We start from the raw sequence: 20320 nt of genomic DNA, 5'->3' as shown, positions 1-20320 counted from the left end.
GCAGAGAGAGACCACGCCTCATTTGTTTCACCTGCGCCAGTGCAGAGCCTGATACACCATAACTGCTTAATAACTGTGGACGGCTGCATAGGTGACCAGTGGGGCCTTGTCCTGGCTTGATGGATCCCAGTGTCTCCCCGGGGCCTCCAGGGGATTCCTCCAACACCAGCTCTCCCTCCCCTCCCATGGCACCTCCAGCTAATCCAGAACCCATAGCTCCCTCTGGTTGTGGCTGCTCTGGCCTATCAACTCCCTCCCCAGACCCAGGCTCAGCCCCCATGCTGCCCCTCTGTTCTCCTGGGCACTGGGCCATGAGTGACTCAGTGGGGCTAGCTCCTCCATCCCTGGCTCCACCCTGGTCAAGTGGGGATGTTAAAGGGCACTCGTGTGTGTATTCATGTGTGCACGTGTGTGGCTGTGTGCGCATGCTGGGGGAGTGGGCTGCTTTTTAGAAGCTGAGGTTGGAGCACAGGAAGCAAGCTGACTTGGCCTGGGCCATTAGCTAAACTTTCCTACTTAACAATAGGTCCTACTGTATAGCACAGGGAAATATATTCAATATCCTATGATAAACCCAAATGGAAAAGAATATTTAAAAAAGAATATATATATGTATATATGTATATATATATATGAATCACTTAGCCGTATGGCAGAAATTAACACAACATTGTAAATCAACTATGCTTCAATTAAAAACAAACAAACAAAAAAACCAACAACAAAAAACCCCAAAACTTTCCTGCTTGAGTCTTGGATCATCTGCTTCCAAATGAGCGGGAGCACTGATGAGGAGGAGGCCTGATGGATAACTTCCCATGTTGAGAGCTGAGAAAGGAAACGAACAAAGGTCCTAGAAAAGCGCTCCACCTTGGCCAGGTGCGGGAGGCCTGCCAGCTTTCAGAGGGGATATGCCTTTAAGTCCCTGTCTTATTCAGCTTGAGCTGTTATAACAAAATACCAAAAACTGGGGGGCCTAAACAACAGACATTTACTTCTCACAGCTGTGGAAGCTGCAAAGTCCAAGGTCAAGGTGGCAACAGACTCAGTTCTTGGTGAGGACCCCCTTCCTGTCTTGCAGATGGCCGCCTTCCTGCTGTATCCTCACATGTAGAGAGAGGGAGTGCTGGTCTCTTCCTCTTATTATAAAGACACTAATCCCCTCATGGAAGTCCCACCCTCATGACCTCATCTCAACTTAATTGCCTCCCAAAGGTCCCACCCACCTACACGTACCATTATACTGGGAGTTAGGGCTTCAACATATGAATTTCTGGGGGACACAAACATTCAATCCATAACATCCTGCCCCTGGCCCCCCCAAATTCATGCAATGAATTCTTGCATGCAAAATACATTCATTCCATCCAAACAGCTCCAAAAGTCTTAACTCCTTTCAGAGACTTGGGGTATGATTCATCTTGAAAGAAAATTACTCTCCAGCTGTGAACCTGTGAAACCAGGTAGGTAGGTTATGTACTTCCAAAATGCAGTGGTGGGACAAGCATGGGATAGATACTCCCACTGAAAAAAGAAGAAATCAGAAGTAAGAAGGAGTGACGGGTCCCAAGTGAGCCCCAAACCTAGCAAGGTAAATGCTGTTAGCTCTTTGGTTTGATGCTCTGCCTTCTGGACCTACCGGGCCGGTGGTCTTGCCTTTAGGACCCACTGAGACAGGGGTGCACCCTCACCCCTGCAGCTCTGCTGGGCATTTCCATGTCCCCCAGAGACTCTGCAAGGCCTCCATCTTGCCTGTTGAAACCAAGGCAATGCCCCACCCCCGCCTTTTGAAACCGAGGAGACCGCTCTGATGCTGGCTGAATTGCCTTCAGAGTCATTCTTTTCTTAGCCTGAAAAATAGTGTACACAGCTAAACAGCGATACAGTCAGCCCTGTAGGATCTATCAAATCTGACAGCCTTCCCTCATTCCATTCTGTCTTCACCCCCTTCAGTTACACTGGAGTTGTTTCTGCTGGGGTGGCTGATTAGGCCCGTGGTTCACACCCAGGCTAATCTTATCAAACAGTGTTTGGCCTCAATCTACGTATTCTCTTCTGAACATGCTCTCATTTTTCGTAACACAGATAGGCTGAGAATTTTCCACATCTTTAAGTTCTAGTTCCTTTTTGCTTAAGAATTCCTTCTTCAAGTCATTTCTCTCTTCTTGCATTTCACTATAAGCAGAGAGGAGGGACCAGGTTGCTCCTTCGACACTCCTTAATATCTCCTCAGCTAAATATCTAATTTCTCCTCACTCCCAAGCTCTACCTTCCACAGAACACTAGAACATGAACACAGCTCAGCCAAGTTCTTTGCCACTTTCTAACAAGGATCACCTTTTCTCTATTGTCCAGTAACATGTTCCTCATTTCCATCTGAAACCTGACCAGAATGGCCCTTAGGGTCCATATTTCTAGCATGTACTTCAAAACTCCTCCGCTTCTACCCATTACTCAGTCCCAAAGCTGCTTCCACATTTCTGGGTATTTGTTACAGCAGCACTTTACTTCTCGGTACCAATTTCTGTCTTAGATAGGGCTGCTATCACAAAATACCATAGACTGGGTGCCGTAAACAACATAGTTCTGGAAGCTGGGACATCAAGATCAAGGTGACGGCAGATTTGGAGGACTCTCTTCCTGGCTTGCAGAGAGCTGCCATCTTGCTTCGTCCTCACATGGCAGAAAGAGATAGAGAGAGGGATCTCTGGTGTCTCTTCCTCTTCTTATAAGGACACTACCCCCATCGTGGAGGCCCCACCATCATGACCTCCTCTAAACCTAACTGCCTTCCAAAGGCTCCACCTCCAAATGCCATCACATTGGGGGCTGAGGTTTCAACATGTGAATTTCAGAGGGACACAAACATTCAGTCCATAACAGTCCCGTTTATAGAGAAAAGGCCTCAAATGCTGGGTGTTTGTGTGTTTGTGTTTGTGGAGCATGCTTTCACGCAGACTTCAGTGTAAATGATGAATATCTGACTTTCTGGGTGGAAGCTTTGGGCAGAGGCTGAAGAGGCAGAGAATGGAGGGAGCTGCTGAGGGGAGGAGGCCCCCTCTACATCATCAGTGCTGGCCCTGAAGCACAGGCCCCCATCAGGCAGGTGCACACCCACTCACTATCCTTAAGGGGTAGACTCTGGCTGGCACTGGACAAGCGCTGGGAATCTGTCTTCCTGGAGTTTACAGCTTTGCAGGAGTCACTATTCAATGGAGAACTGCAAAACTTTGAACCTTCCTCCTGGTTTTGCAGGTGCTTCCTTTTTACCTAGGATGCGCTGTGTTCCCTCTGTCCCATTCCCCTGGCTGCTCCTGTCCATCTGTCACTGGGTAGGTGCAGCTCCCTTTGGGAGGCTTGGCCTCATTCCCCTGAGCCTCTAGGGCTTCCAGAACTTTGGCACTTCCTGCCTCTCAGGACTCGCCACTCCAAGCCGGCACTCTTGTCTGCTCGTCTGAGGACAGGACTGTGAACCGTGGTATCCCCAGTACGATTGTGGCCTGCTTCCTGGAAGCAGAGGGTGCCATGAATGAGTGAGTGAATAAATGAATTATACACTGTGGTGAATCGTTGGTCCTTGAATGCCTGGGACAGCTGTACAGATGTTGCATGAGAATGCCTGATTGGAGACACATGTTGAAGGGTTGAAAAATGATAGAAAAGGTCACTGCAAGGCCAAACACACCCACCCACCTGATGGACTAGCTGGCTATTCCTTGCTCCACAGACAGCCAGAGGCACATGCCCCCTCCCAGTCCTTTTGGGTTTCTGAGATCTGCAGCCTCCAAAGCTGGGCTCTAGCTAGAGAGGCGTAAAGGTCAAGCGTGCTAGACTGCCCAGGTTTAAATCCTAACTCCACCACGGCCTAGCTGGTGACGGCTGTGCATCAGTTTCCTCACTTGTGAAACAGGGATAAGAGTGGCACTTTTTTCATTGGGTTGCTCCGAGGATTTAATGAAAGAAGTGTTGTCAAGCCCCAGGGACAGTGAGCGCAAACGTGCTTAGTAAGCACCGCCTCTTACTATAGACCCTCCCACCGCCAGTGGCCCTGCACTGGTGAGTCTCCACACTTCAGATGACTAATCTGTAAAATGAGAATAGTCATAAGGATCATGATTAAATGAGAAAGTAGAACTGCATTCTAATCTGCGGTTTGGGTCCATGGTAGTCTGTGGGGCTGTGCGTTACATGCAGACTCACCAAGCCGGGGGATTCTGGGGACAGCTCATCCAAAGCCTCCGCTCCGGGGAGGGCGGTGAGGACCACAGCCGGCCTGAGGGATTCAGGCCCTAACACCCAACCCAAACCCCTACAACCCCTTCTCTTCGAGACAGTCTGCTGGGGGTTCCTCTGAGAGGTGGGGAGGCCTACAGCACCAGGGACCAGCGTCAGGGACCAGGGAAGGCGCCGGAAGGAGAGGGGGAGGGTCCCCGCAGTAGGGGGCGGGGCTCGTGTGCCCGGGGGGTCGCGGATGCCTGGGCTGCGGCCTGGTTATTCCAGGAAAAAGAAATAAAAAATGCTGCAGAGGAGGCGGCCACCGGGCCGAGCCGGTTATCTTCCGGGCGCCTTCCGGCTCTGATAACGCCCGGGGCGGGGCGCGTACCCAGAGTGGCCCGGGAGCCGGCCTGGGGGATCCTCGCCGGGCCGGGTCCCCGCTCCAGGCCGCGCCCAGCCCCGCGGAAAGCTGTGGTTCGCCCCGCGCCCCCCGCCCAGTCCGGCCCTTGCTTACTCTGCAGACAGCGGGCAGCGGCCAAGCAGAGGGCGAAGACTCCCAGCGAGAGGCCGTGGCTCTTCCTCCTCCGGCTCGGCAGAGGCCTCATGAGCAAGCCCCGCGCGCCGCCGGCCCGGCATTGGCGTCCCGGGCGGCGCGGCGCGGCGCGGCCCCGGCTGTGCGCTCACGTGGCAGCCGCTGCAGCTCCTGGCCGCCCGCCTGCCCGCTCCTCCTCCTCCGCTGCCTCCTGCCTGTCCTGTGAGGCCAGATGCAGATGAGCTGGTGTACTCCGGTTGAACCAGTTCCCAAGGAGTGGGGAAGGAAGAGGAGACCGGGAGGGAGGAAGGGAGGGAGATAGAGGAAGCAGTTAGAACGCACACACTCAGAGGTAAATAATAGCAAAAAATGAGTAGTCTCCTTCCGTTCACACCCACTTGACTGGTATTGATTCAAGATTCAGCTGGACGCTGGGTGGCAGAAGGAAGGGAAGGTATTAGCTGTTGCCTGAGGACCAAGAGGGACCATCTAATGGCTCCATGTGAAATGAGAAGGCTTTCAGGTAGGTGAAATGACAGCCTAGGGTGAGAGGGGTGAGAAGAGGACAAGGGAGCCTCAGGCTGCTCTGGGTGGAGCCACTGGACAGTGATGATAGCTATCCACCATGTACCGTCCAGCCATCTAAACACCATCCATCCACCCATCCATGCATCCACCCACCCACCCATCCATCCATCTATACATCCATCCACCATCCATCCACCCATCTATCCATCTACCATCCACCATTCTTCCATCCACTATCTACCCACCCCCCATCCACACCTCCATTCATCCATGCATACAAGATGTATTCACTGAGAGCCTACTTATTTGCACAGGGCCTGATACATGGTAGACAGTCATAAAACATTGGTGGATTTGAAGCCGGGCACTGTGCTAAAGGTTGGGGATACAACTATGAATAAGATAGAAGTCTTTAGAAATCCTAGCGAGGGGTAGGGCTGGAAAAACAAGCAGTTGCTGTACAGGGCATATGTCTCTTTGATAAGGGAGGCCCAGTATGCTATGGGGACTCAGGGCAAGAGTAATTAACCCTGGGGAGGGAGAGTACAGGGTGGAGGAGGAATTAATATTGATCCCAGCTAGTCATGAAATTCAACTCCAGTTTGTTAAAACTAGATTTTCTAGCCTTCTTTGCAGCTGGGGGTAGCAGTGCTGGCCGGTGCTGGCCAGTGATGTTAAGGGAAGTCCTCTTGGGGTGTTTCTGGGAAAGTTTTTGCTTTCTTTTATTTTAATTAATTAATTTAATTATTTTTATTTTTGGCTGCGTTGGGTCTTCATTGCTGCATGTGGGCTTTCTCTAGTTGTGGCGAGCAGGGGCTACTCATTGCGGTGCGCGGGCTTCTCATTGCGGTGGCTTCTCTTGTTGAGGAGCATGGGCTCTAGGCACGCGGGCTTCAGTAGTTGTGGCATGTGGGCTCAGTAGTTGTGGCTCGCGGGCTCTAGAGCACAGGCTCAGTAGTTGTGGCGCACGGGCTTAGTTCCTCCGTGGCATGTGGGATCTTCCCAGATCAGGGCTCGAACCCGTGTCCCCTGCATTGGTAGGTGGATTCTTAACCACTGTGCCACCAGGGAAGTCCCTGCTTTCTTGATAAAAGTGACAGATAAGGCTAGGGCTGCCCCTCTCCCTTTCTTCCTGCCTTGAAGATATCATAACCTTTAGATCTGTGGCACCTGTCTTGTATCCATGAAGTTACAGGGATGAGGACAAAAGCCATCATGCCAAGTAGGATGATGGAGCAGAAAGATGGAAAGATAGAAGACCATGGCAGTCCGGCACACTTTCCTGTCTCCTTCTTCTGGCTCCTAAGGGGGACTCCTTGCCAATTTCATGTGCTCTTGGTGAGGTTGACAGTAGTGGTACCCTGCCGACCGCCCCTGGGTGAGGTTGTGAGCCAGGCTGACCAATCAGAGTACACTTTTCACCAGCCAAAGTGTTTCGTTCAGGGATGGTTGGACAGGGCCCTCAGAGTCTTCCCTGGGAATGATATGTGGTCATTGTTGGGATTGCTAAAATGAGAGGATACGAGCCTGGGAATACTGGGAATATTGGAAAGGCCCTGAATTAAGCATGAAGCCAAGATGGTACAAACTAAGCTGGGAGCTGAGAAGAGAGTTAGAGCCCTCATGACATGGATTGAGCTCTGGGATTCTGCACACTAGCCTTTGCCAGTTATGAGCAAATAAATACCCTCTTTGCCTCAAGAAATTAAAAAGTTGGATTTCTCTGACATAAAATTGAGAAAGTCCTGACTCATACAAGGGGTCTTCTTGACAGTTTTCTGTTTTTTTTTGTTTTTGTTTTTGTTTTATTCCATGTAAGGGGATTCAGGAATCACTTGCATTCATTTATTTATTCATCAAACTTTCATAACATCTGACCCCGTACCGGGCTACATTCTAGGCCCTGCAGCTCCAGAGATGAATAACTAATTCATGGCTCCTGGTACCAAGAAACTCACAAAGTAGACAGCATGATCCAGATTGAGAAAGGCCTCCAGGTATATGGGCTCTTCCTGCTGAGGCCAAGATGAGAGCAAACTGGCTGTTTTGCTCACTGCCATGTACCTGGCACCTGGCACATGAATTAGAAAAACTGTAGTCTGAGAGATGTAAGAGAGAAGGAAGAATTTCATGAGATCAAGAGCTGATAAAGGCTAGAGTGACTCAGTGATGCTCTGAGTTCCTGTCCTGCCTCTGTCACCCACCAGCTCTCTGGCCTTGGAGAAGTAACATCAACTCCCTGGACCTCTGAGGGGTTTGGGCTGTACCAGAAATGCTCAACCCTGTCTGCACATTAGAAAAAAAGCACTGCGGCCAGGGCCTCACTTCAGTTCAACTAAATCATATTTTCTGGGATGGGGCCCTGGCATTAGTGTTTTTTGAAAGCTCACTGAATAATTCTGATGTGCTGCCAGAGTGGAAAAACACTGCTCTGGGTTAGTTAGAAGCTTCTTGTGTCATATTCAAATGATACTTTGATCTGAGTGTGTGGGATCCTTTATATAGAGTAGGATTTCATAGAGGGGAGGAGGGAGATAGTATGAGTTCATTTAAGCCCTGATTATATTTACTATTTCATTTGTTCATTCTCTCCTACCTTCCTCCCTCCCTCCCTTCTTCCTTCCTTCCTTCCCTTTCCTTCCTTTCCCTTCCTTTCTTCTTTTCTTCCTACAACTTTTAGTTAAGTGCCTACAAGATCCCAGGCATGGCAGTAGTCTGGTTGAGGCAGAGAGGGAGGAATAGGGAGAAAAACTAGAAAAGCATGTTGGGACTAAGATTTGAGGGGTCTGTATACTGATACCGAGGATGCTTGTTTTTGCTATAAGGGTATAATTCAAGATTCATACTTAGTATGAAATGTAGGCTTCTCCTTTGAAATCTTTGACATAAACTATAGCCCTCAGGTATTTGGTAACTATTCTCACCAATCAACCACTTGGTTAAAAAAAAAACATCCACCAGTGTTTATTTTCTCAAAACCTTAGGAGCCATTCTTCACTTCCAGAAGAAGAAAATGATGTGTGTTTATAGTGATCTAGCTTTATGACAGCCATATATATCCCCATATAATTCTCATGTTCAAGGACAGCCCTGATTTTAAATATGCCCTTCCAGTGAGACCATATATCTTGGTGTTCAGTTTTGCAAAATTGATTACCACATTTAGATAACCTGTAAGTTCTTGGGCTTTTTTTTTTTTTGTCTCTCTTGAAAATATGCTTGTAGTTTATTATATATGTGTGTATGGTTTTAGGGTGCCAGGCAGGTGGTTGAAGTGGGAGGGGATTGTGTTGAATGTTACAGTATGAAAGACCTATACAAATCTTTGTTAAAATTGGTTCCTTTGAGCCAGGCTTTTATGGTTCCATACAGTGCCCTAAGTCTCTTAAGCTGAGCTGGTGTGTGTTCCCCATGTCACTCTGGGACCATATGGAGGCCAAGCCTACTAAGGGGGAGATCCAAAATGGCAATTCTCTTTCTACCTTGAACTTGGCTGGTCCAAACTGCCTGTACCACGCAGCCTGGGTGTAGCCTCTGTGAGCAGGAGTTGTGGTGATGAAGCAGGCAAGCCTTATCCCCTATTAGCCTATGGTTACCTTAAGGGTAAGTGCCCGTACTATTCTCTTAATATCCCTTCTGCATGATAATAGTGATTCTGGGGAGAACATTGGATAAGAGCTCTGGCTCTGGAGTCAGACAGACCCGGGAAAAGCCCAGCGCTTCCACTCCTAGCTGTGTGACCTTAGGCAAGCTACTTCACATTCCTTTACAGCAGTTTTTTCTCTGAAAAGTGGGATTCTGATATTACTACTTAGTAATGCTGCTGGGAGGGTCAAATAAGACACACGTGTGAAGTGGGATGGTTGCACGGGAACCCCTGATCCATGTCAGTTATTATCACAGCGTCCAGCTCAGTGTCTTGTATAATAGGTGCTCAGCAATTGAATACATTTCCATGGTGGGATTCATGCCTTTTTAGTCTTGGACGCTAAGACTACACTTCTAAAGGGCAGAGACCATTTCTTTCAGATCTTCTATGGGCTGTCTCTTCCTGCACAGGGCCCGGCATGTAGAAGGTGTTCAGTAAATATGCAGTGGGGGCAGTGTGGTGGATGGCAAAAGTCTAACCTGAATCCTGGTCTTAGCAGTTCCATTATGGAAATGATTTAATATCTCTGGGTCTCCGTTTCTTCATTGGTAAAAATGAGGAGTTTGGCACTGAATGCATGGTTTGGAGTAGATGCCAGGTGCTTGATCCCAGAATATGGTCTGCAGGAGATTTTCAGTCAAACACAACAAAATAAAAATAAAAATTAGAAAAACAAATAATAGTTTTCCTGAATTCGCTGGCATTTGTGAGCTGGTTGGCCAGCAGTATCTGACATGACCATTAGGGACCCAGATGGGCTGGGTATCCCGTGTACAAGATGGGAACTGAGCTATTCAAGTCTAATTTCAATAAAAGTCAATGAAAAAGTCGCAAAGGCAGGGCACTGTAAAGGAAATTATAATAGGTATGATAAAAGCTTATGAGACATATTTTTAAAATTAATTAATTAATTTTATTTATTTATTTTTGGCTGCTTTGGGTCTTCGTTGCTCACGCGGGCTTTCTCTAGCGCGGGCTTTCTCTAGTTGCGGTGAGCGGGGGCTACTCTTCGTTGCGGTGCGCAGGCTTCTCATTGCGGTGGCGTCTCTTGTTGCGGAGCACGGGCTCTAGGCGTGCGGCCTTCAGTAGTTGTGGCACGCGGACTCCGTAGTTGTGGCACACGGGCTCTAGCGCGCAGGCTCAGTAGTTGTGGCGCACGACCTTAGTTGCTCGGCGGCATGTGGGATCTTCCCAGATCAGGGCCTGAACCCCTATGCCTTGCATTGGCAGGCGGATTCTTAACCACTGCGCCCCCAGGGAAGCCCTAGGAGACGTATTTTAAAATCATGGTTTACTACTGTACTCAAAAAAAAAAAATTAAGGTTAACTATATGCCACACAGAATTTTCTGATCCCATGGACCATTACTGAAAACATAGGTTGTAGGAGTGGTCTGCTTGAGCAGGGAAGAGTATTCTGTCACTGACATTGTTTAAAATTGCCGGTGCATGGTCATAATGAAATTTCTTAAGTGGATCTTACTCTTATTTTTAAGTTCTTTTTAGACACTGCACCTCCTCATTGCGTCAGGGACCAGATGCCCCCTGCCCTTGATTTGCCATGGATTGAAAATATTTGGGTGCCCTTGGACTAGATCTCTTACTGCTTGAACATCATTAAATTCTCAGCACAAATTTCATTCTGTTCAAGAGACCTAAAGTAGCCCTGCCCTACCAACCTGCACAGTCACTATTCCATGTTTTAAAATCAACTTGACTGGGGCTTAATTAATGTGCAGGAAACTGTATCCATTTAAAATGTACAGTTTGATGGCTTTCATTATATGTATACACCCATGAAACAGCGACCACAATCAGGAAACAGAGCATTTCCTTCACTCCAGAAGTTTCCTCTGGGCAGTCAGCCCATCCTTCTCTCTGCCCTCAGCCCTAGGCAACCACTGGATTGTTTTTTGTCAATATAGATTCATTTGCATTCTCTAGAATGATATAAATAGAATCATACAGCATGTAGTATTTTGCATGTGCTTTTTTTCGCCCAGCATAATGATTCTGAGATTCATCCATGTTGTTACGTGTATCAGAATTTCATTCCCTGCTATTCCATTGTTTGGATATATTACTGCCATTTGTGTATTCATTCTCCTGTTGATGAACATTTGGGTTATTTTCCGTTTTTGCCTATTGACGTCAGTCTGTTTCCTTGTCTTCATTGCATTGTCACTGTCTGAAATTTTCTTCATCTGTTTGGTTGTTTTTGGCTTCCCTCTTTCCCCCAAAACAAACAGGACCTCATCTTCTAGTTCTTCACTTTCTCTGCAGTGCCTGACACATGATGGGAGCTCAGGATTGAATAATGCCAGGAATTTAACGTTGGGCTGTACTTGGAGCATTCCTGAGTTCAAATACCTCCTGCACTATTAACTTTGTGACCTTGAGCAAATTGCCTCCCGTCTCTGAATTTCAGTTACTTCATCTGTAAATTGAGCATTGTCATACTATCTCACAAGTATGCTGTGAACATAAAAGTAGATTTATTATTATTTTTTCAAATAAATTTATTTAGTTAGTTTATTTATTTTTGGCCACGTTGGGTCTTTCTTGCTGAGCGTGGGCTTTCTCTAGTTGTGGCGAGCGGGGGCTACTCTTCTTTGCGGTGCACGGACTTCTCATTGCAGTGGCTTCTCTTGTTGCAAAGCACGGGCTCTAGGTGGGCAGGCTTCAGTAGTGGTGGCTCGCGGGCTCTAGGGCGCAGGCTCAGTAGTTGTGGCACACAGGCTTAGTTGCTCCGCGGCCTGTGGGATCTTCCCGGACCAGGGCTCGAACCTGTGTCCCCTGCATTGGCAGGCGGATTCTTAACCCCTGCGCCACCAGGGAAGCCCTAAAGGTAGATTATTAAACATGGAAAGTCAGTGCTGTCCTAAGTGTCTTATGAGTAATAATTCATGTAATTCGTTAATCAGTTCATCAACCCCATGAGGAAAGTACTATTATTATCATTCTGACCATTTCACAGATAAGAAAATTGAGGCAGGAGTTAGTAAGAGCAGAGCTTCACTTGTACCCAGCTGTTTAGCTTATGAGACTGTTCTCCCCATCGCTGTTATTCTGCTTCTCTAGGCTATTAAACCAGATAACATGTGAAGTCCCCAGCACAGTACCTGACACATAACAGCTTCACAGTAAATATTCGTTTCCTTCTTCCTTAGGTATAATGTCACAGAGCAAGATGCCAAACATCCCACCATTTACCTATCATTTCAGGACCATATGTGCAAAGTTGCAGCAGGTAAAATTCAATAGAATTTTGTAGACTGTGATACACTGCATTATTTTCATCCTCTTGACATTTTAGTTTCTTGTGTTGAGACATGATTTAAGTACTGGGAAGGATAATAAGTTTGTTAAGTAGATCAGTTTGATTGCATATTTTTCCAGTACATTGATTGTGAATTTTTGTTCATAATTTGACCCAGAAGGAGACTCTCTAGGCCCCGTTTTTTTTTTTTTTTTTTTGGTATGCGGGCCTCTCACTGTTGTGGCCTCTCCTGTTGCGGAGCACAGGCTCCAGACCTGCAGGCTCAGCGGCCATGGCTCATGGGCCCAGCCGCTCCGCGGCCTGTTGGATCCTCCCGGACCTGTGTCCCCTGCATCAGCAGGCAGACTCTCAACTACCGCGCCACCAGGGAAGCCCGCGACAATAATTTTTTTTTAACTTGTTTGCAACATCAATTGTTCTAAGCCCAGTTGTATTTCTTTCCTCATAATACTGTATACAATAGCTAATACCTCTTGAGGACTTACTAAATGCAAGGCACGTGTCTAAGTGCTTTATATTTATTACCCCATTAAACCTCACCACAACCCTAGAGGTAAGTTACTATTAACATCTCCATCATTTCCAGTGAGGAAATTGAAGCAGAGAAAGGTTAAGTAACCTGCCTGGGTCCCACAACCAGTAAATGGTGGAACTGAGGGTCAAACTTAACTGGTCTGCTCTTAAACCACTAATTTAATGTAAAAAAATCTTCAGCACCTACACATTTCCATTTATGTTTGTTATGACACTGCCATTAATAATAGTGAAAAAATGGAAACAACATACCTGTCCAATAATAGGGAAATGGTGGCACAAATTATGGAACATCTCTAGGATGATCTATTATATTCATTAAAAGGGATGCTCTTCAATAAATTTTAAAGACGTGGGAAAATGCACAAAATGATGTTAAAAGAAAAGGAGTTGTATATATCATTTAACCTCAGTTATGAAAATATATTTGTATATGAATAGAAAAAAAGAAAATATAGCAGTATTTTTTGTGGATTATGTAATTATGGGTGATTTTAAAAACGAACAGTTTACGTACAATAGAATGGACAGATATTAACTGTCCAGTTCAATAAATTTTGATAACTGTATACACTTGTATAAATGTCATCCAAAATGAGAGAACATTTCCATTATCTGAGGTTCCTCCTCCAGTTAATCTCCCTTCTGCCCTTGCCCTCTTGTCAGTACTATGCCACCACCGTCCTCATTTTTATCACAGTAGGTTAGTTTTAATGACATGAAAAACACCTCTGCCCTCTCCTTCAGAGTCTCACAAAGTTGCAATCAAAATCAACTGGAGCAATTTGTCTATTTTTTAATTTCATATAAATGGAATCATATTCTTTTGCGTTTGGCTTCTTTCACTCAACATAACGTTTTAGAGATTTGTCATTATGTTATGTGTTTGTTCCTTTTTATTGCTGAGTAGTATTCCACTGTATGAATATACCATGATTATTTATCCACTTTCTTATTGATGGACATTTGGGTATTTTCCAGATTTTGGCTATTATGAATCAGTTTGCTATGATTATGTTTTGTCTTTATGTGATCATAGTTTTTCACTTCTCTTGGGTTTATACTAAAGAGTGCAATTGCTGGGTCATAGAGCAGATGTACATTGCACTTTATGAGAAAAGAAGAAGATAGTGTTCCAAGGTGGTTGCACCATTTTATATTTTACTTCCACCGGCAGCGTATGAAAGTTCCATTGTTTGTACATCCTTGCTAACAACTGGTCAAGTCAAATTTTTATCCAGTCTTATGGGTGCAAAATGATATTGTGTTTTATTTTGGAAGGAGAAAACCCTCTTTAACCTGGTTCAAGGTTGTCTCATAGATAATTTCAAATACCATCCCCGGCTCTTCTGCTTACCATCTCTACGTGTTCTGTGTCCTATTAGAACTGGACTTTTCTTGTGCCCTAAACCATGCTTTCCTGCCTCTGTAGTGGTTGCAGGATTGAGGGCGAGAGGGTTAGAAATGTAGAGGGAGGGGAGGGAGAGGAAAACAGGGAAAGGGAGACAGAGGCAGACATATACAAAAGACAGAAAGAGGCAGGGTGGCAGAGAGATGGGATTAGACAAAGAAGAGAAAGATAAAGAGCAAAGGAAAGGAGGTAGGCACCAGATAAAGGAGGAGGGGGACAATGGGACAGCAGGAAAAGTGATAAGGAAAGAGAGTAAGAAGAAGTGTGCATGAGGGGAGGGGACAAAAAAAGAAAGTGAAGCGGGACAAGGAAGGGAAGGGAGGATGGAGGTGGGAGACGGAGGAAGGGAGGAGACAAAGGGAAAAAGAGAAGCAGAATCTTTCCCGCACCACCCATCCAGTGGGCAGCCTTGGATTGTCCCAGCCCTGGAGGGAAGCTCATTTGCCAGCGAGATCTGTCTCTGCTCCTGGTGGGCTGATGCCCAGGAAGCAGCGCTGAGTTGTCCTGAGAGCATCCCTCATTAATATCAGAGGCCCCAGCCAGCTCTAATGGCCCCTGAGCCTCGTGGGCTGCAGAGGGACCAGAGAGCTTACATGTTGGTTGGGCAGATGCCAGGCTGTGCTCACAGAGAGGACACTACCCTGGGCTAACCTGGGGTCTGATGCCAGGCGAGGGCCTTGAGACTTCTGAGTCATCTGGAAGGCAAACAGTAGTTCCTTTGGAGTAATGGAAACATGGTGAGTCCAATTCCCTCTCCTGGGCCTGACTAGGGTGACAAGCAACCCCCATGAGTATAGTTAACAGTCAGAGAGAAGCAGCTCATGACAGCCGTGTCATTTGAGTCAGTCCTTTGGGTACATTTGGTCAGTCAACAGAAACTGAATCTTGCCCAAATCTCACCTGTCCTCAAATAGCTCACAGTCTAGTCAGAAAGAGGTGATAGTCAACGAAATTACTAAGACTTAAATATGTCCTATAAGAGATAAATATGGTAGTAACTCCTTTCAAACCTCAAAAGCTCAGTAAAGATTTATTTATTTAATGAATAAATGAATGTTCAACCCATATATCCAGTAGCACCGAGGAAGAAGGGTTATTGATGAACTAATCTTTTGCACAGGATTGGACACATGATGGATGCCCCAATTCAGCTTTATTAAATGAATGGCTGGTTACATTTTACTGCAGGGGAAAATGCGATACTTCTCAGGAAAGTAGCACTCTAAACTGCTGTCACTCACTAGTACTTTAATATGTCCATTTTTGCTGATATTTACAAATCCCACTAGCTCCCTTAAAACTCATATCCATTCTGTGAGTTGAGCAGGGCTGGAATCACCATCTGCATTTACAGATGAAGAAATCGAGGACCAGACAGGCTGGGTGTTGCCCGTTGAAGTCCTAAAGCCACATCTGGAATGCAGGGCTCCTAATACCTCAGCCACTTCTCTTTCTCCACTCCGTGTGGCCATCCCCATGTTCAGTAACAGCAAATGGAGTGGGAGGTCTGATGCCATTGGGGCTCTGGGGGGAAGGATTATAGTGGTCGAAGTGGGAACTCTGTGCTGGCACTAAGGGAGAGGCTCTATAGAAATGATTTCATGTAACTATCACAACAGCCTTATGAGATGGGAATTGTTAGTTAATTAACTTATTTATGGCTGAGCACAGCACGTGGCTTGCAGGATCCTAGTTCCCCTACCAGGGATTGAACCTGGGCCACCACAGTGAAAGCACCGAGTCCGAATCACTGGACCAGGGAATTCTGCAGCGCCCCACTCCCCCCTTTTTTAGACTTAAGGAAATATAGGCTCAGAAATATCCAGTAACTTGTCCAGAGTCAGAGCTGGAATTCAAACTAGATCTGTTGTACTTTGAAGTACACATTTTTTCCACTGCATCATGGTTACTCGAGGTGATTTTGGAAAGAGATGAGCAAAGTCTCGAAGTTTCTGAGACTCTTCAGCAAATCACAGTTCCTCTGGCATGGGGTGGAAATCGAAGGGTGCAAATTGTGCATCTCCAGGCCTCAGGGGCACTTTGGGATTTCCTCCCTGTGGGAGGAACACACTGGATTTTATTTGGCTCGCCCGTTCCCCCCTCCAGCGATAGAAAGAGAAAACAGTCTTCATTAACTAGGGTAGCTGGGCTTCCTTGTAAATTTAGGGACAAACCAACCAATCAAGTTTAAGTGGGACAGAGGAGGGGAAGGGTTTGAGGGGAAATAAAATTACCCATAATTCCCTGAGGTAGATTACATCACACCTGCAACCAGCCTGGGGAATTTCAGTGCCTGTGAGGATGGCCCAGCCTCTCCGCTCAACTTTCACCCCTTCCCTCCATCTGCTTCAGTCCCCGCCCCCAGGGCCCATCCCCACCTCTGCTGTTAGCAAGAGCAACTCTACCTTAGACACCTTAAATGGCTTTCTTATCGTCTCCTTCCCACTGCCATTTGTATACTTACAGAAACCTCCAGAGCATGGGGTCTGGGCCCTGATCTGTCTGTTACACTTCATTCTGTTTGTCAGTGTGTATTAATAGTCAGGGCTTTTCCAGTGGCAAATGGTAGGTACCCATTTTACACTTGCTCAGAGAGAAAGAGTTTTGCTGGCTTTTTAACTGGGAAGGACAGGGGTACGATATCTAGGGTCCGAGGAGCTTGTCAGACTCAGGGTCCCTGTGTACAACTGTTCAGCCTGTATACTGCACAAGGGCACCACATCTAAGGGGGGGCCATTCCCATGGCATTGTATGTGAAATACATGCCATTCACATACTAACTGCATGAGGTAGGTGAGACAGTTTCAGCTGAGTCCTGGAGCAGTGAGGGAGAATCCCCTCTTTAATAAAGCCACATTGGCATATGAAGCCCTAAACAAGCTCAGGAGATATGTTCACACAGGTGCAACTGTGCATGTCCCAACCACTTCCTGCCTCCCCTAAGACTGCCTCTCTCACCTGCGGCTCTCAGAGACATGTTCCTGTCCCCCTGCCCTCCAACTCCAGCCTTCCTCAGAGGGCAGGATGGCCACTGGGGCTAGAACGTTCCTTCAGGGTTACTGAACATGGCAGAGGGCATAGCCACCTCTGTTTCTATTTCCAGGGCCCATGACTTAGGGTTGTTCAGGTTGTACTCTGATATATATGTATATATGGGGTATATATGTGATATATAATGATATATATGTGTATATATACACACACACGCACACACACACACACACATACATATATTTTGTTTTTCTTTTTTTTTTGCCGAGTGCTGCACAGCATGCAGGATCTTAGTTCCCTGACCAGGGATTGAACCTGGGCTCACAGTGAAAGCACTGAGTCCTAACCGCTGGACTGCCAGGGAATTCCCTGTACTCTGATATATTAACATAGAGCTTTTTTAACTTGAGGCGAAGGTGCTTTTCCCTAATTCACACAAAGGTGTTATATAGGCTGGGATGACCCTGGCCAGTATTTTCATTTCTATAAGGAGGCCCAACAGGCTTTAAGTAGGGGTATGACCCATTTATAGAGTTCCAAATTGCAATAGGTGTCATTGATTTCTGTGTGCCCACCTTCAGACTATCAGGTTCCAGAGTGATCTTTCTAATGTACAAATCCAATGATATTGCATGAATGAATGAATGAATCAAAAGAGTTATTCAGGAACAAAGAGAAAGGTTGTCAAGCTGCACTGAGGATCCAGCTGAGATGAGAAATCATGAATTTGCAGAGCCGCCAACTTGCACTGCTGTGTCATGTTCTCCAGCAGCAGACCAGCAGAAAAGACAGGTTTGTAAGGTGGAGACAGAATTTTGCCATGTGAGACTCGAGAGTGAAGGGTGCTGGTGAGAGAGTAATTCTGATGACTCACCACAGCGGTGAAGGTTGCGTAAGAAGGGGCATAGCACAGTGCTTTCATCTCTCAGCTCTGCTCTGTCATTCCCCACTGTTGTAGAGAGAGCTCCTCTGTGTGGTGAAGATGGTTGTGGTGAGCCCTAGACTTTCATCCTTCCCGTATAATTCTACTCGCAAAAGGCTGGCTTCCAGCTAGTCCCAGTTGCAATGCTGGGAAGAACAGTAATTGGCTTGCTGTGGGTCCCATGACCATCTTGGGGCCTATCTTGGTCATGGGAGAGGAGTGGAGTACTCTGATTGGCCAGCCCTGCATCACATGGTCACACTTACTGTCAGGAAAGTGGGTGCGTCTTACTAGAAGACGGGGTTGGGGAGTGGGGGGGAGACACACTCACCAGTGAGTAAAATTGGTAACTGTCATACCCTTCTTCCCATCTTCTCATCATTCAACAAAAATGTACTGAGCACCCACCACGTACCAGGCACTGTGCTATGCTCCTTTTTTTTTTTTTTTTTTTTTTTTTTGCAGTAACGTCTCAACTTTTATTGGCCTCCTGCTCCCCAAGGCACCCGGCTTCTGCTAACTCAATGCCTCAGAACTTTGGTGTCTGAGGTCTCAGATACCACTTTGCCATCCACGAGCCTGAGGGTGGTGGTCTTCTGGATGGTTTGCATGGAGTTGCTGCTGTCCACGGCGTCACCAAGATTGAAGTCCTCCCCATCTTCCACCAGGCAGCAGTAGGTGTTGATCTCAGCCTCCAGCTTGACCTTGATGTTCAGCAGGGCCTCGTACTCCTAGGTCTGGCGTTGCCCCTCTGCTCAGGTCTGGGCCAACTCCGACTCCAGGTGCAGGAGGACCCCACTGAGCTGTTTCATCTGCATGGCGTAGTGGGCCTCCACTTCCCTCAGGCTGTCCTCCAAGCTGTTCTTCAGACTTCTCAGGGAGTCCAGGTCGATCTCCAGGGACTGGATGGTGTGTCTCAGCTCCATGAGTGTCATCGCAGCAGCTCCTATCTCAGCCGTCTGCAAGGTGACCACTGTGGTGCTCTCCTCAGTCTGCTGGGACCAGTACTTGCCCAGCTCCTCTCGGTTCTTCTGAGCCAGCTCGTCATACTGGGCCCGGATGTCTGCCATGATCTTGCTGAGGTCCTGAGGTTTGGGGGCATCCAACTCTACGGTCAACCCGGAGTTGGCAGTCTAGTGTTGTAGACCCTTTACTTCCTCCTCGTGGTTCTTCTTCATGAAGAGCAGCTCCTCCTTGAGAGCCTCGATCTCAGTCTCTAGCTGCAGCCTGGTGACACTGGTGTCATCAGTGACCTTGTGGAGCCTGTGGATGTCACCCTCCACAGACTGGCACATGGCCAGCTCCGTCTCATACTTGACTCTGAAGTCATCAGCAATAAGACAGGCATTGTCCACAGAACTTGCAAAAATCTGAGCCCTGAGGTCCTCGATGGTCTTCAAGTAATGCCCCCAGTCTCTGACCTGGGGTCTCTTCTTCTCCAGGTGTTCCCGGATTTTGCACTCCAGTCTCCTATTATCGGCCTCCAGGCTCTTCACCCTCTCCAGGTAAGAGGCCAGGCGGTCATTCAGGTCTTGCATGGTCTCCTTTTCGCCCTGGATGCCCTCTACACCCACCAGACCCCCGGCCATCCCGGCGCCCATGTTCCTGGATCCCCAGCCGCCCCGGACGCTGGTGGAGTAGGACACGAAGATCCGGGAGCCCGAGCCCCCGGCACCTGCATAGATGCTGGCAGCGCTGGTGACCGGTCGGACCCGGTGGCCCGGTGATGCGCAGAGCCCAGGGACCGGTAGTTGGAGAGGTGGATTGGGCACTGAAGCTCATGTTGTTTGTTCCGTGAGGAAAGAGCGAGGACTCAGGTGCTGGGCCGTCTCTATTCTCCTTCTTACCCAACCTTCACCACTGTGGTGAGTTATCACAATTACTCTCTCACCAGCACCCTTCACTCTCGAGTCTGACGTGGCAATATTCTGACTCTGTCTCCATCATGGAGGACGTGACACAGCAGTGCAAGTTGGCGGCTCTGCAAATTCATGATTTCTCACCTCAGCTGGATCCTCAGTGCAGCTTGACAACCTTTCTCTTTGTTCCTGAATAACTCTTTTGATTCATTCATGCAATATCATTGGATTTGTACATTAGAAAGATCACTCTGGAACCTGATAGTCTGAAGGTGGGCATACAGAAATCAATGACACCTGTTGCAATTTGGAACTCTATAAATGGGTCTTACCCCTATTTAAAGCCTGTTGGGCCTCCTTATAGCCTATAGAATAAAGTCTAACCTGTTTATTAGTTTGG

The 20320-nt window shown here is 47.3% G+C and overlaps 1 protein-coding gene and 1 pseudogene across 1 annotated transcript in view; both read right to left on the bottom strand.

Moving 5' to 3' along the window:
* Nucleotides 1–4868, bottom strand: part of VSTM5 (V-set and transmembrane domain containing 5) — a 32459-nt gene extending 27591 nt beyond the window's left edge. Inside the window, exon 1 of the mRNA XM_060104708.1 lies at nt 4730–4868. Coding sequence (XP_059960691.1) covers nt 4730–4820 — 91 coding nt within the window. The 5' untranslated portion in view covers nt 4821–4868. The remainder of the gene's footprint in view (nt 1–4729) is intronic.
* A 13714-nt stretch (nt 4869–18582) lies between these two features.
* On the bottom strand, nt 18583–19843 carry LOC132494289 (keratin, type I cytoskeletal 18-like; annotated as a pseudogene).
* Between the last annotated feature and the right edge of the window lie 477 nt (nt 19844–20320).

Source organism: Mesoplodon densirostris, chromosome 7 (genome assembly GCF_025265405.1).
Source record: "Mesoplodon densirostris isolate mMesDen1 chromosome 7, mMesDen1 primary haplotype, whole genome shotgun sequence".
NCBI lineage: Eukaryota > Metazoa > Chordata > Mammalia > Artiodactyla > Ziphiidae > Mesoplodon > Mesoplodon densirostris.
This window is presented reverse-complemented; position numbering and strand designations above follow the sequence as displayed.